Below are 12,645 nucleotides of genomic sequence, written 5' to 3' on the forward strand. Positions count from 1 at the left end.
TGATATTAGAGTAAATAAATATGTATGTATGGAAATGAAGATTGCCCCTTCATTCATTCACTCCCCTGTAGTGCGACAGAGGCAGTCCTATATGACTGGAAAAGACCTGCTATGAGTCAACTAGTATTTTTTTTTGGCTTGACCAAATTTTTTATATTTCTAATATAGAAAGGCGCCCATTGGCTCAACGAGTATTATTTCTTTTTTGGGGAAAAAGTGCTATTTTATACATTTTTTATTAGTTTTCAACATCATTTTCACGGTTAACGCACAGATCTAGAAATCTAGAAAATGCTCACCAATCCCTCTTTTGCTAGAAGTGACACGGAGCTCGGTGATCTTACATTTTCATAGTGCTGTCCGGGAATCCTCATCAACATCACTAAAATAATTATATATAGTATAGCAGTTAAAAATATACTTCAAGCGACGGATCGTTTATTGATAAATCAGATATACGGTAGATTTTAACATTACATATGCGGGTAAAAAATATTTTGGTTCCATTTTCGAACAATCTTATAAGTATGCGAAAATTCCTTACAAACTTTTTTTTTTTTACTAAAAACTTAAAATTACTTTTCTTTTAAACGGAGGATTTCAGTATAAGTTTTCTAAACATAACTTATTCTGAAATCAATTAATTAATCAAACAGTGTTTATTGTTCACTAAGTTTAAAATATTTATAAACAGGTAAGCAAGAGAAGATTTCAGGGGCGGTCTTATTTCTAAAAAAGCGAACTCTTCCAGAGACATATAGTATCGGTTTCAAAGTGTGATTAACACAGAGTTCATGAATATATTGTCTTACGTACAAGCCTTGTCTCTCCTGCGTTTGTCAGCGATCTCCTTGTTTACGATATCTATAGGCTTGATAGACATATTAGAGGCTTTCTTTTTGGCTACGTGGGCTCTTCCCGCTGCAGTCAGTTGCATCCCTCGACCCTTTGACGGCATTGAATCTATTTTCATTATAACAATGGGAAAAAATTAAAATTGAAAAGTACATAAATATTTCTCACTTACTCGTATCTCATATACACGATTTTGAGTACAACTATTACATAAACAAAACGTATTTTACCAAACGAAATTAATAAAAACTGTAATAACTTTTTTACTAAACACATCTGAAGTGACCCAGTCGCTATTACACGTGAATTTCTGCCGTAGATTGCGGGTTCAGAGCACACCACAACATAGACAACAGTGAAATATTACAGTCTGTATTTTTTTTACTTCACATAATCTTATAAAATCAATCTCATGCATTCACTATAACCGCATTGAAGCAGCGTGTTTCATATTCCATGACAGACTTCATCAGGCCAGGAGGTCTTTGCTCAACACAATGAAAATTACCGGCTGTCATTTTTTTTGTTAGTAAGACAAAAAATAACAAACCTTCTTCCTTCTTGAACACGACGTGTAGTATATTTTTCTTCATCGTATTATCGACGAAGTCTGAAGCGTCCTTAACCCAATCCCTATACTTAGCTTCTTCATATTCCCTTATAAGCTTGGAGAACGCTTTGTATTGTAAGAAAGCGGTTTTCTTTTGCTCACAATCGTTAAGTTCAGGTACCTTTATTTATAAAGATTTATTAAGGAAATATAAGTTTCATGTTTAGATCAGAAAACTGAATTGCTATTACCTAGTTCAATTTAATATTTAAAATACTATATTTATGGAATACTTTTCAATAGAAAACATGATGGCAAAAATTATATTATTTTATATGGTGTATTATGTAATGTTTATGTTATATTATTATTTGAAATAGGTAATCCGATAGTTTTACTGTATTTAAATAATACATATATTTTTCCAATTTTCATTGAGGATCATTTATTGCTACTCTCAATTATTACATTTCAAATGATTTTAATATCTAGAATTTATTAAAATTATTCATTACCAGCTTGATATTTATTAACATTTGAATTATCAATTTAGTAAAATCTTAACGGTGACTTATCATGTTATGATCACTTGAATTTCAAAAATAATTAAATAAGTATTAAATAAACTACGGACTTGTTCTGATGTGTAGGGAAATTTTAAAACGAAGCTAGCAAAAATTATCGTTGTGATTACCGACTTGGTTGGTTATAATATAATAGGTTATATGATTATTGATTATGCCAATATATTTAGTTAACTAAGATCTAATAACACGTAGGACTTTTAGTCAGTTGTACTTGTTATAGTTTGAATTTCCTCCGTTTCATCACAGTTAAACAAAACAGATTATGAATGTATATTATACTTTAGACTTACTTTCTTGAACTTCATAATGGGTTGTTTCATCTTATTAAATAGAGCTCTTGCCCAGTAGATGGCGCCGGCGACTGGTGGATGATTTCGTAGTAAAGGTGGATTTTTACGAAAACGCTAGAGAAAAAAATAAAAACAAATCTTCCTTATATTTATGTCATAAGACTTACTTAAAATTTTTAATAACAAACTTATATAGAAATACACTTCAAAACTTCAATTAAGAATATGCTTGCAGTACAGAAAATTTAATTTTATCTCGATACAAATCACTTTTCAACTTAAAATTCAAATTTGATCGCCATTTCAATTTTCGTCCCGTTAAATTGATGTAATTTTCCAACCACGCCTTATATATTAATGTGTTAGGTATTCAATATAACATACGGTGAATTTATCTTCTATAGCTGTTATCTCCTTAATGAACTGTCGCATGACGAGGTCGAATTTCGTAGCGAGTTGACGCCTTATAGCCTCCCTTGTGTCGAACTCTAGGAATTTAAGTAGGACATCCAGAGCTTCTTCCGAGGATCTAAATAAAAATACACCATTTAATATACGCGATACTTGGAGTAAATTGAAATCTTATTTTTTTTCGTAATCTAGTTTCAAATTTTGTTATTTATCAAAATAATGGCCCATAAATAATATACGTTGAGGCGAAAAGCGAAAAATTATCGGCGATGCGTCCGCTCGATAATGATGATGAGAATCATAAACACAAACACGTCGAGTATTCCTCGTTGGAAAACAAATGCAACCTCATTAGTCAATACGAGTATTATGACCATTTTTAGTTCATCGATAGAAACTTCATTAAAACATACAATATGATATATTGTAAACATATCATAATTATTGTTATCTAATGACTTAATGATTACCTACTCATAAAGTTATACATATAAAGTAGTTTCGATTTCATATTTATTAGTTTTACTGTTGCTCATTCACGACCAAGCCACTGAACCGAATTTGATGAAGTTTTGTATGAAGAAAGTTTCACCTCCGAGGAACGAAATAGGTTATATTAATAATACGTTTTTTATCGCTAACACCAGACAAATAATCCCTAAAACACGAGCAAGCGGCGGAATTATCAATTACATAGTTATTTAAATTACATATTTATAAATTAGTATATAATAATTGAAAGATACTGGAGTTAATCCATTGCGACAAAACTTACCGTAAATTACCGAAGCTTTGATTTATATAATTTTTAGCTTCTTCTTCCAAATATTTAACTTCGTTCCAGAAGTCACCCATGATAACATCCCAGTTCTCTTTATTGTCAAACACGAATACGCTGAAGTCGATCGTACGTATTGGGTATACGAGCTTCTTGACCCTTTTCCGTACATCGTCAATTTGAGTTGGATCGCTTATTATAGATTTCAGTTCATTGCCAAAAATACGCTCAAAATCGATTAGTACCTATAATTGGTGGATAAAAAACAAAAATCTTTAGTTGTAAACAAAGAATCATCGATACAATATTGAAGTTTGTGGATATTATCGATCGATACTCGGTCACGCTAATAGCAAGACTAAATGTTTTAATCAGTTATCATAATGTGAATGTTTGAAAGTTGGTACTGCTTTTATTAATTAGAAAATTGTATTTAAAGATTATTTTATTAACATTATATAAATACATATTTTTTTTTAATTTAATATAAATTTCTTAGATAATGTGATAGCCATTGTATAAAAACAATCTCAGATAAACTCAAACTCAAACTCAAAGTGACGTATATATTCATTGATTTTGACGCAAGATTGTTATGTAATTTTATATGATTGATAAAAGCACCACCTAATGCTTTTCCTGGTGGTTCAGTAGAATCTATTAAAACAATCCAAACGGCTTTAGCTGAACATTTATTTTCATCTTTATATTTAATAAATTACGCTTTAAAAGCGCTTGAATCTTTTTTATTTGGAAAAAACGTAATTACTCATTTCCTCCGCATTAAGTGGTATGTGGGATTCGCCAGCGAGGAATACGCCGGAACCCCCAATATAAAAACAGCAGCAACAGCTCTTTAGGAGCCATCACGGAATCGTTGCTCTTGTGAGAACCTACTTAAATAAACAATATTTTAAATTTGATTCTCGATGATTATTTACTTGCACAACGTCTCCCAGGTCCCTAGCAACGGTACCGATGTAGTCGGTGCGAGTGAATAGCAGCGGTTGATCGAACTCCCAGCGCGCTCCTTTACCGCTCAGTTCGATGTTACGCCTCGTTTCCTTATACAGGTTGTGCCACATTTCCATTATCTTTTGACCAGCTCGGGCGAGCGATAGAATCTCATCATTTTGTTTACTATAACAAATTATAATTACCTTTGTTATTATTATTTTATCGATATTTAATTAAAAAACTTATCTGCATGTCTAATCATTATTAAAAAATATATCGTTTGTTTTTTTAAGAAGTTGTAATACAGTAAACTCGGGATACTATTTTGATATAATAAAAAATATTGTAGGTAAACCTTACTCGAATAACTTGTGAACATTCAGGAATCGCTCTAGTTTATTACACAAAGCCCATGAAATTCTCCCAAGTAAGGGAATCATCGTTTCATCCGTACGGTAACCCTTTGAAAGTACCCACATCATGTAGATGCTTTCAACTAATTCCGGCAGCATTTCTATTACTTGTTGGAGTGAAGAATCGTCTTCTATTACCTGAAGTACATGTTTACTTATCTATATTAATTAATATTATAAAGTGGTAAACTTTGTTTATTTGTACGCAGGCGGTAATTTTCGGAACTTATGATCCAGATCAGATTTTTTTTTTGCCACTGGTGGAAAGCAACATTATTGCACAGTGCTATAAAGTATACATTATACTTATATTAAATCTTTATTTTTTAGTAAATTACTACTGTGACAAACCGGGGTGGCTAGGTAGTTATGTAACTACCTACCCCTTCCGGCTTCGCATAGATCGAAGAAGGGCCTACACACAACGTTTTATCGTTCATATAACTGTTTTGGTTAACAGGTCAACTTAATTTTAAACCAATTTATACAAAAATTAATATCATATTGTAAGCCTCCAATTATTTTTGAGCTTATCACTTTCAGATGGGTAGACAGACGAGGCCAGGCTATTGGGTAAGATGTGGCACTTTGTTTCATAATATAGTGATATATTTATTTTAAAAAAAAACTCACAGTAAAAAAACGCATTAAAGTTGATAAAAATTTGAGGTTATCTCCAGCCAGATTATATTGTTCCATTAGTTTGTCTTTATAGTTCTGGAAAGCCTGTAACAAGTATCAATTTGTTGACAACATCAACAGACAATTTGTTATATTGTGTATTTTGTAGTCATCATAAATAATTATTGATTTATTAGAACTATGTCAATTGAATTTACCTCCAGATAAGTAGAAGATGCTTTCTTCAGAAGTGACAATATTTTGACTACCATCGGTTGTTTTAATTGTTCAACGAGAAGAGATATCTCAGCATCTCTCTCGCGCCAGTATTTGTATTCTGCCACTGGCCCCTCGCCTTCTCGTGTCTGGTTAATAACGGAAATTATGCCATCTCGTATTATATAATATGATACTCTTCTAACAAATTTTTTGCATAAACTAAAAACTTTGATTACAAATTTTATAAGCTGTTCAATAAAATTGGTAATATACCAATGATTTTATACAAAAAATTAAAGTCATAAAACTAAATTATTTACAAGACGAAATTTATTTAAGAGTCTTTTTCTCAAGTTCTTGTATTCAAAATACATTTAAGCAAAAATCCACCTTCCCCAAACACGCTGATATCGTAGAATCGATATGAGATTGCCACATCATTACAGCCTCTTCTAGTTGAGTAGTCAGCTCGGGATCATTGAAGTCCACGTGTCCAGGTGACCGTTCTTCCATCAGAGCTGGTATGTTTGGCATAGGCAGCTGGATTTCGCCTTCAATGTGCTCTATTGTCCTTGGATTTGGAAAATAATATACTTAAATAAGAACGAATAAAAAGTACTAATAAATAAAGTCTCTCCTGTCCTTTTGAGGAAAAGTAAGGAACAGTTTATTCCATAATATCGCTCCAATTCGAAGATTTTCCAACCCAAGAAGGTTTATTCATGATGTTTTCAATTGCCTCCGAGTCTGCCATTGAACTATCTCGCTTTATCATATAGGTATATATACTTATTATAGAATTATTTTTCCACCTCAAATGTCTGATCAATAGTTTATGATTATTTATTGAGATATTTTAAGTAAGAATTACTAATAACTTCGATTATAATAATTAAAAACTTGATTTATATAAACCATACACTTAAAACAAATTAAAACCATACTAGAGTATATTGTCACTAGCAACGCAGAATATGTTTAAAATTTCAGCTTAATCGGTAGTGTGGAACTTATTTAAAATTCAGTTGCTCATTCTATACGCATATATACATTTAGATCAGTAGTTCCCAAACTTATTTTTCTCGTGGACCACTTTCAAAATTTTACTGGTTTCGGTGGACCCCCTGCTGCTACATTTCTACCACATTCTTAAAGTCGCCAAAAAATAAAAATTGTGTCGCTTTTGAGTTCTGTCCCTATATTCCGATAGGTAAAATAAAAACGAAAAATGGTACATTTTATAACACTTTATTTTAGTCTCCCGTGGACCCCTGGGGGTCCACCTAGACCACTTTGGGAATCACTGTTTTAGATGAAGTTAACTAAAGGCTGTAAATAGTACTGCTTAATTACTTAATCACGTACATATAATATATCTGAAGCGTTATAAATAGTCATTTACTTAAAACTTACTTAGTGTGCCACGCAACAAAAACAAAATACAATATAATATGATCACATAACCTATTCATATATTTTATTGCACGTTCTTGCAGCTGTGATGTCAGAAAAGTTACACGATTTCTTCCTGAACCAGATACGTCGGATATTAAAGTTGTCGATGTAACAAGTTCCGACACGCGACATTATAATGACATCGCGTCTACACGGCGATGTTATTACTGGCGTAATTGAATTACTAATACTTAATATCCTTTAATATTTACTAACATACTCGTATATAAGGGTAATTCTATTTTGTAAATAGAGTTCTTCAAATATTAATTCATTTTTACATAAGAAATGTTGAAATATTTATAAAATAACAGTAAAATTATTATTTCAAAAATCAGAGGATGTTTTTACTAACCACTGAAGCAAAATTTATAATACACACGGGTCTTACACATACATATATCGGATCAATTTTTTTCATTCTGTTTGTAAGTACTTCCAAAATTTACAACTGGTTCTGAAAGTAAGAACGCGAGAATAACCGGCGAAACTCGACGGCAATATATTATACATATATTTTTTACTTACCAACATTTTTGTTTACAGTCGTCTATATTAATAAACGGAGAGAGGTAATTTTTGTATAACCTAATTTAATAAGAAAAAACTACTGAATATGATACCTAAACTTATACCTGAAGATGCAACGCGTTTGGCAGACAACGTTTACAGATTGCTTAATTACAAAAATAATAATTTATTGAGATCGGTCTTGTGTGATCGGTATGATGCCGGTGACGTAGCTTTATATTTAATATTTAATTTGGCATACAATCGAAGAACTTGAATAAGTCACAAAATATCCCCAAAGCAGTTGGTGACTTCCTAAGCTTCAATAATAATGTATTTGGAGCAAAAATCCGACTTATAAATGACATACATAAACGCAATATAATTAACATTATATAAGGCATATAAATATATATTGAAAACAAATAATTTGATAACAAAAGAGAACTAAAATAATGTATAGTTCAATGTTTTAAAATAAAATATTCCACCTCACCATTCCACTATTCCCACGAGATTTTTAATATCTGTTATAACTTCTGATGCGGTAGGTTTCTTTTCAGAATCACTCTTTTTGGTATCTGAAATTGGCGCATCCAAATCGGAGATGTCCTGAAAAGTGACAATAGCAATTTTATTAAAGCGTGTGTCGATATAAAAAAAAATATACATATTATTTCGTACTTATGACTAATATTCAAAGTAACGTCAACATATTTTGTATGAGTTACTTTAGATTTTTTTAACATATATTTTTTTTTAAGTATAAGGAAAACACACGAACAAATGAAAGTTAGTAAGTGGTCACCACTGCCCATAGATTTTGACGCTGTAATAAATATTAACTATTTCTTACGTCAAACCAATGTGCCACCAACCTTGGGAACTACGATTTTATATCCCTCGTACCCGCAGTTGCACTGTCTCATTCACCCTTCAACCCACAACAATTCTACTATGTTTGAAAAAGGACTTCAAAGCCACAAAAATATATATGTCGACAAAATAAATACGTTTTCTTGCCAAATAAATCAAATAAAATAAAAATTAATTTCTAAATTTTAGTCCCGCAAAAACGCTGTCTGTCATTTTGGTGACGTCATATTGATAAAAACAACAGCTGCGTATGAACGACTGGCACTCATTCAACGTTAACAGCTATAAATATTTGGTGTTTTTTGGGAAAATAATGAATTACAACTCCAGAAAAGTTGTTGATCAAAGTGCCAAACGATATTGCAATGACAGTTTTTGCCTATCTGACGCCACACCGTAGCGGCTCGTGTTTTAGGTCACGTGATATACAGACTAAATTTACGACTTTTAATTTTAATATAATAAAATAATAATTCGTTTTTATGACGCAAAATCAAAATATTTAAGTATATTTCTATATATATATTTAAATTTTTATCAAATTTCATAATTTATTTTTCACTACCGAAAATACCCTATACTTAATATTGCTGCTTGGCGGTAGAACATCTAATGATTGGGTCGTACCTACCCAGACGGGTTGTACAGTGCGCTACCACCAATTATAACATAATTGTATTATATTTATTTTATTACGATTTAACATAATGCAACACAAACATAAAGCATATGTCTCAATCAAATTTTAATAATGGAATTTAGTTTTAGTAGCAAAGTATGTAATTTTTATGAAATCATATATTTTAGAACAACAAGAACACAATGAGTTATCGGATATAATTTTTCGTAACTTAAAAATTATATTCATAGTATCAAATATTTTCTACGATAAGTCTTATAAAAATCAAACTAAGAGGAATCTTAACCAAAGATTGTGGATTCAAACCTGGGCAAGCACCACTGATTTTCCATGTGCTTAATTTGTATTCATAATCTATCTTGTGTAACGGTAAAAAGTTCCCTGAGAAAATGTTCATGAATCTGATGATATTGTGCCACTTACTCGCATCCAACTCGCATTGGACCAGCGTGGTGAAAACACTCCAATCTTTTTTATGAATCTTATAAAACACTAACATTTCTATAACTATAACGCTATAGAAAATATATTTATATTTACCTGTGTAATTATTGAAGATGTGGGTATTGCAGGTGTTAACTTTTGAGGAACCGTAGATGACTCGGAATGCATATTTTTAATCCTGCATAAGATATACACAATTATCTAGCACAAGGACTTATCAGCAATACTATGCAAATTCAAAAAAAAAAAAAACACGAAAATAAGGGGATCTATACTTGATTGTCAACAAATCTCAAAAACTACTACCTTTTTTAACGCGTTAATCATCTTACATAAATATTTTTAAATTCGCCTTAATTATTGATAGACTATGCAGACGATACAAATCTAATTAATGATATATAATATGTTTAAAAAATTACATATATTGTGCATTTATAGTTGTATAGAATACAACTACATTATACATAAATAATATTCCAGAACTTATAATTGCACCATTTGCGTCACAAAAATACAGAGAAAAAAAAATCTGAATGCTTACTTCAAATTAACTTACCGTCTCTCGGCGTTTTCTCCTCTGGCAACATTAGACATTCTGCGGTAGTCAGACGGCCGAAGGTAATTCACCTTTAAATATAAAACGTTACTGTTTTTGAAGGTACTTATTATTGTACTTTGAACATCGTAGAAACGAAATTCTTAATCAGATCTTTAAAAGTATCGTTTAAAAAAACGTTTTGTCACTAAACGATTGCTTACATAATATTGCCTTATTGTTGCGATAATTAATAGTAATCATTATACTATTCGTCAAACGCTGTAAAAGCAATTTAATTTTACTTTCAAATTCGTATGGGCTAATAATGATGGAAAAAATAGTTTGTTAATAAATTATGAAAGTATGCTAAAGCTCGAGAAGTAGAATATAACATACTTCTGAAGTTGTGTCCTCCATTTGATAATGTTGTCCTGCGTACGAGAGCTGACGGGATAGTACCGTTGTGGACTGTGCCTCCGCACCCATAGAGACTATTTCACGGAACTGTTTCTCGAACAGTGCTATAAATGTCTGTAATCATTGTTAACACAATTAATTTCAAATAAACGAAATTAAGCGAGCGGCATTAGATATTATCTATTATTAACCAACGATCCCACAGCCAAATCTAAATAAGCAGAATTAAGTTTTCAAATGCTTATTTTCACTCTTGTTCGGCGTATAATGTAGGGAGTGAGGAAATCTGCCCATGTTAAAGGAAATTCTGCCACATCTTGTCATGATGGGGTGGAATAAGTGCCAAACCTATACTTCGAGGAGAGACCACTGGATACCTTCTTTCCTCTGCCGAAAGACCGTACGTAGCTTTTACGTAAGTTTATGAGAGTTAACACACTTTTAATCGCATAGATATGCTTACGAGCATAGTTTTATTTTAATCGTTGGTTTATAACTAGTTAATATTTATATGCAAAATATACATCAAATGAAAAGTCCGTAAAATAATAAATTTACCTCTTTTAGTTGCAATCCTAAACTCATCAGAACTTTGCCGCTAGTTGATCCCACTAAAATATACTCTGGCATCTTTTGTTTAGTCATTTTAGGTGTTTCCGACAAAGGTATTTCATCCTGAGTCTGTCTGATGAAATAGATGTATCGCCGATTCCGATTAGTGACTTGAGGTGTGTACGCGCCAAACACTGGTACCAATTTAGGGTATTGGATTATACGTGGGACTGATCGCTGGAAAAAGATTAAGACAAAAAAATATTTATATGTTTCATAGCCGAACAAACGAACTGGGTATGATTATGGAATTACATTAAATCTTGCAAATTTATATTATAAATTATCTGTATATGGAATGATATTATTTTAATTTAAAATTAATAAAAAATTAAGACTTTTATAAAGGTTTTTTTACGAGGCGAGATGGCCCAGTGGTTAGAACGCGTGCATCTTAACCGATGATTTCGGGTTCAAACCCAGGCAGGCACCACTGAATTTTCATGTGCTTAATTTGTGTTTATAATTCATCTCGTGCTCGGCGGTGAAGGAAAACATCGTGAGGAAACCTGCATGTGTCTAATTTCAACGAAATTCTGCCACATGTGTATTCCACCAACCCGCATTGGAGCAGCGTGGTTGAATATGCTCCAAAACCTTCTCCTCAAAGGGAGAGGAGGCCTTTAGCCCAGCAGTGGGAAATTTACAGGCTGCTAATGTATGTAAATGTAAAGGTTTTGATACAAAGAGAAAATAAATTTTAGGTATATCTTAATTTTTACTTACAATGACTGTATAAAACTCCAAGGACCCATCAATATCTGGGTCCAGATCTTCAGGAGCTAAAATACATTTTTATATATAAATTATTTTTAAAATTAAAAGCAAAAGTAGGAGGATAAACAGATGAATATAGAGTAAAATAATTACGTGCTGGAAACGAGTATAAATCTTCAACGACCAGTGGAGTTTCCTCTTCCAATCGTAAGTCTATGGACGTCCTTACACCTTCCTCTATATCGAATACTTCAGTAACAGCTCCTGCTACTGTGTCTACTTCTTCATCTTAAAGTTTATTATATTGTTACATATTTCCATAATATGATTTTAAAGTAATACATATAGTATTAAAATGAACCTTACCATCGTCTATGTCTCCTTCTGCAAGATAAGTATGAAATCAAGAATTAAAATCACTTTATCTTGTGGAATAAAATTATTATTTACAGCAATTATTAAACATTATATTTTTAATGAAAACTATTTTTACTATTTAACGAATATTAAAAAAAAATTAAATTAATACATAAAAGAGCAAAATTTCACTCAACCGAATCAGGTTTTCTTACGACGTTTACCTTCTCCGTTGAGCCGAGATTAATTATAAACACAAATGAATACAGTGGCGCTCACAGCCAGGGGGAAAATTCTACTACGTTATGACGATTAATACTATTCACGATACTATTCGATCCAAGTTCGACTGTCCTTCATTAAATAATTTTCAGCTGAAGTTACTACAATACACA

At 31.7% G+C, this 12,645-nt stretch overlaps 1 protein-coding gene across 1 annotated transcript in view; it reads right to left on the bottom strand.

Moving 5' to 3' along the window:
• LOC113398821 (dynein axonemal heavy chain 10) overlaps window positions 1-12,645 on the bottom strand; it is a 56,912-nt gene that overhangs the window by 43,251 nt on the left and 1,016 nt on the right. Inside the window, exons 3-20 of the mRNA XM_026637759.2 lie at window positions 12,047-12,181; window positions 11,903-11,958; window positions 11,123-11,353; window positions 10,544-10,678; window positions 10,166-10,236; window positions 9,703-9,784; window positions 8,143-8,258; window positions 6,072-6,252; window positions 5,681-5,827; window positions 5,475-5,567; window positions 4,789-4,979; window positions 4,413-4,611; window positions 3,469-3,716; window positions 2,667-2,811; window positions 2,283-2,396; window positions 1,406-1,586; window positions 817-963; window positions 300-382 (exon numbers count right to left, since the gene is read on the bottom strand). Of these exons, the coding sequence (XP_026493544.2) occupies window positions 300-382; window positions 817-963; window positions 1,406-1,586; window positions 2,283-2,396; window positions 2,667-2,811; window positions 3,469-3,716; window positions 4,413-4,611; window positions 4,789-4,979; window positions 5,475-5,567; window positions 5,681-5,827; window positions 6,072-6,252; window positions 8,143-8,258; window positions 9,703-9,784; window positions 10,166-10,236; window positions 10,544-10,678; window positions 11,123-11,353; window positions 11,903-11,958; window positions 12,047-12,181 (2,555 nt within the window). The remainder of the gene's footprint in view (window positions 1-299; window positions 383-816; window positions 964-1,405; window positions 1,587-2,282; window positions 2,397-2,666; window positions 2,812-3,468; window positions 3,717-4,412; window positions 4,612-4,788; window positions 4,980-5,474; window positions 5,568-5,680; window positions 5,828-6,071; window positions 6,253-8,142; window positions 8,259-9,702; window positions 9,785-10,165; window positions 10,237-10,543; window positions 10,679-11,122; window positions 11,354-11,902; window positions 11,959-12,046; window positions 12,182-12,645) is intronic.

The sequence above is a fragment of the Vanessa tameamea genome, chromosome 18 (assembly GCF_037043105.1).
Source record: "Vanessa tameamea isolate UH-Manoa-2023 chromosome 18, ilVanTame1 primary haplotype, whole genome shotgun sequence".
Taxonomy (NCBI): Eukaryota; Metazoa; Arthropoda; class Insecta; order Lepidoptera; family Nymphalidae; genus Vanessa; species Vanessa tameamea.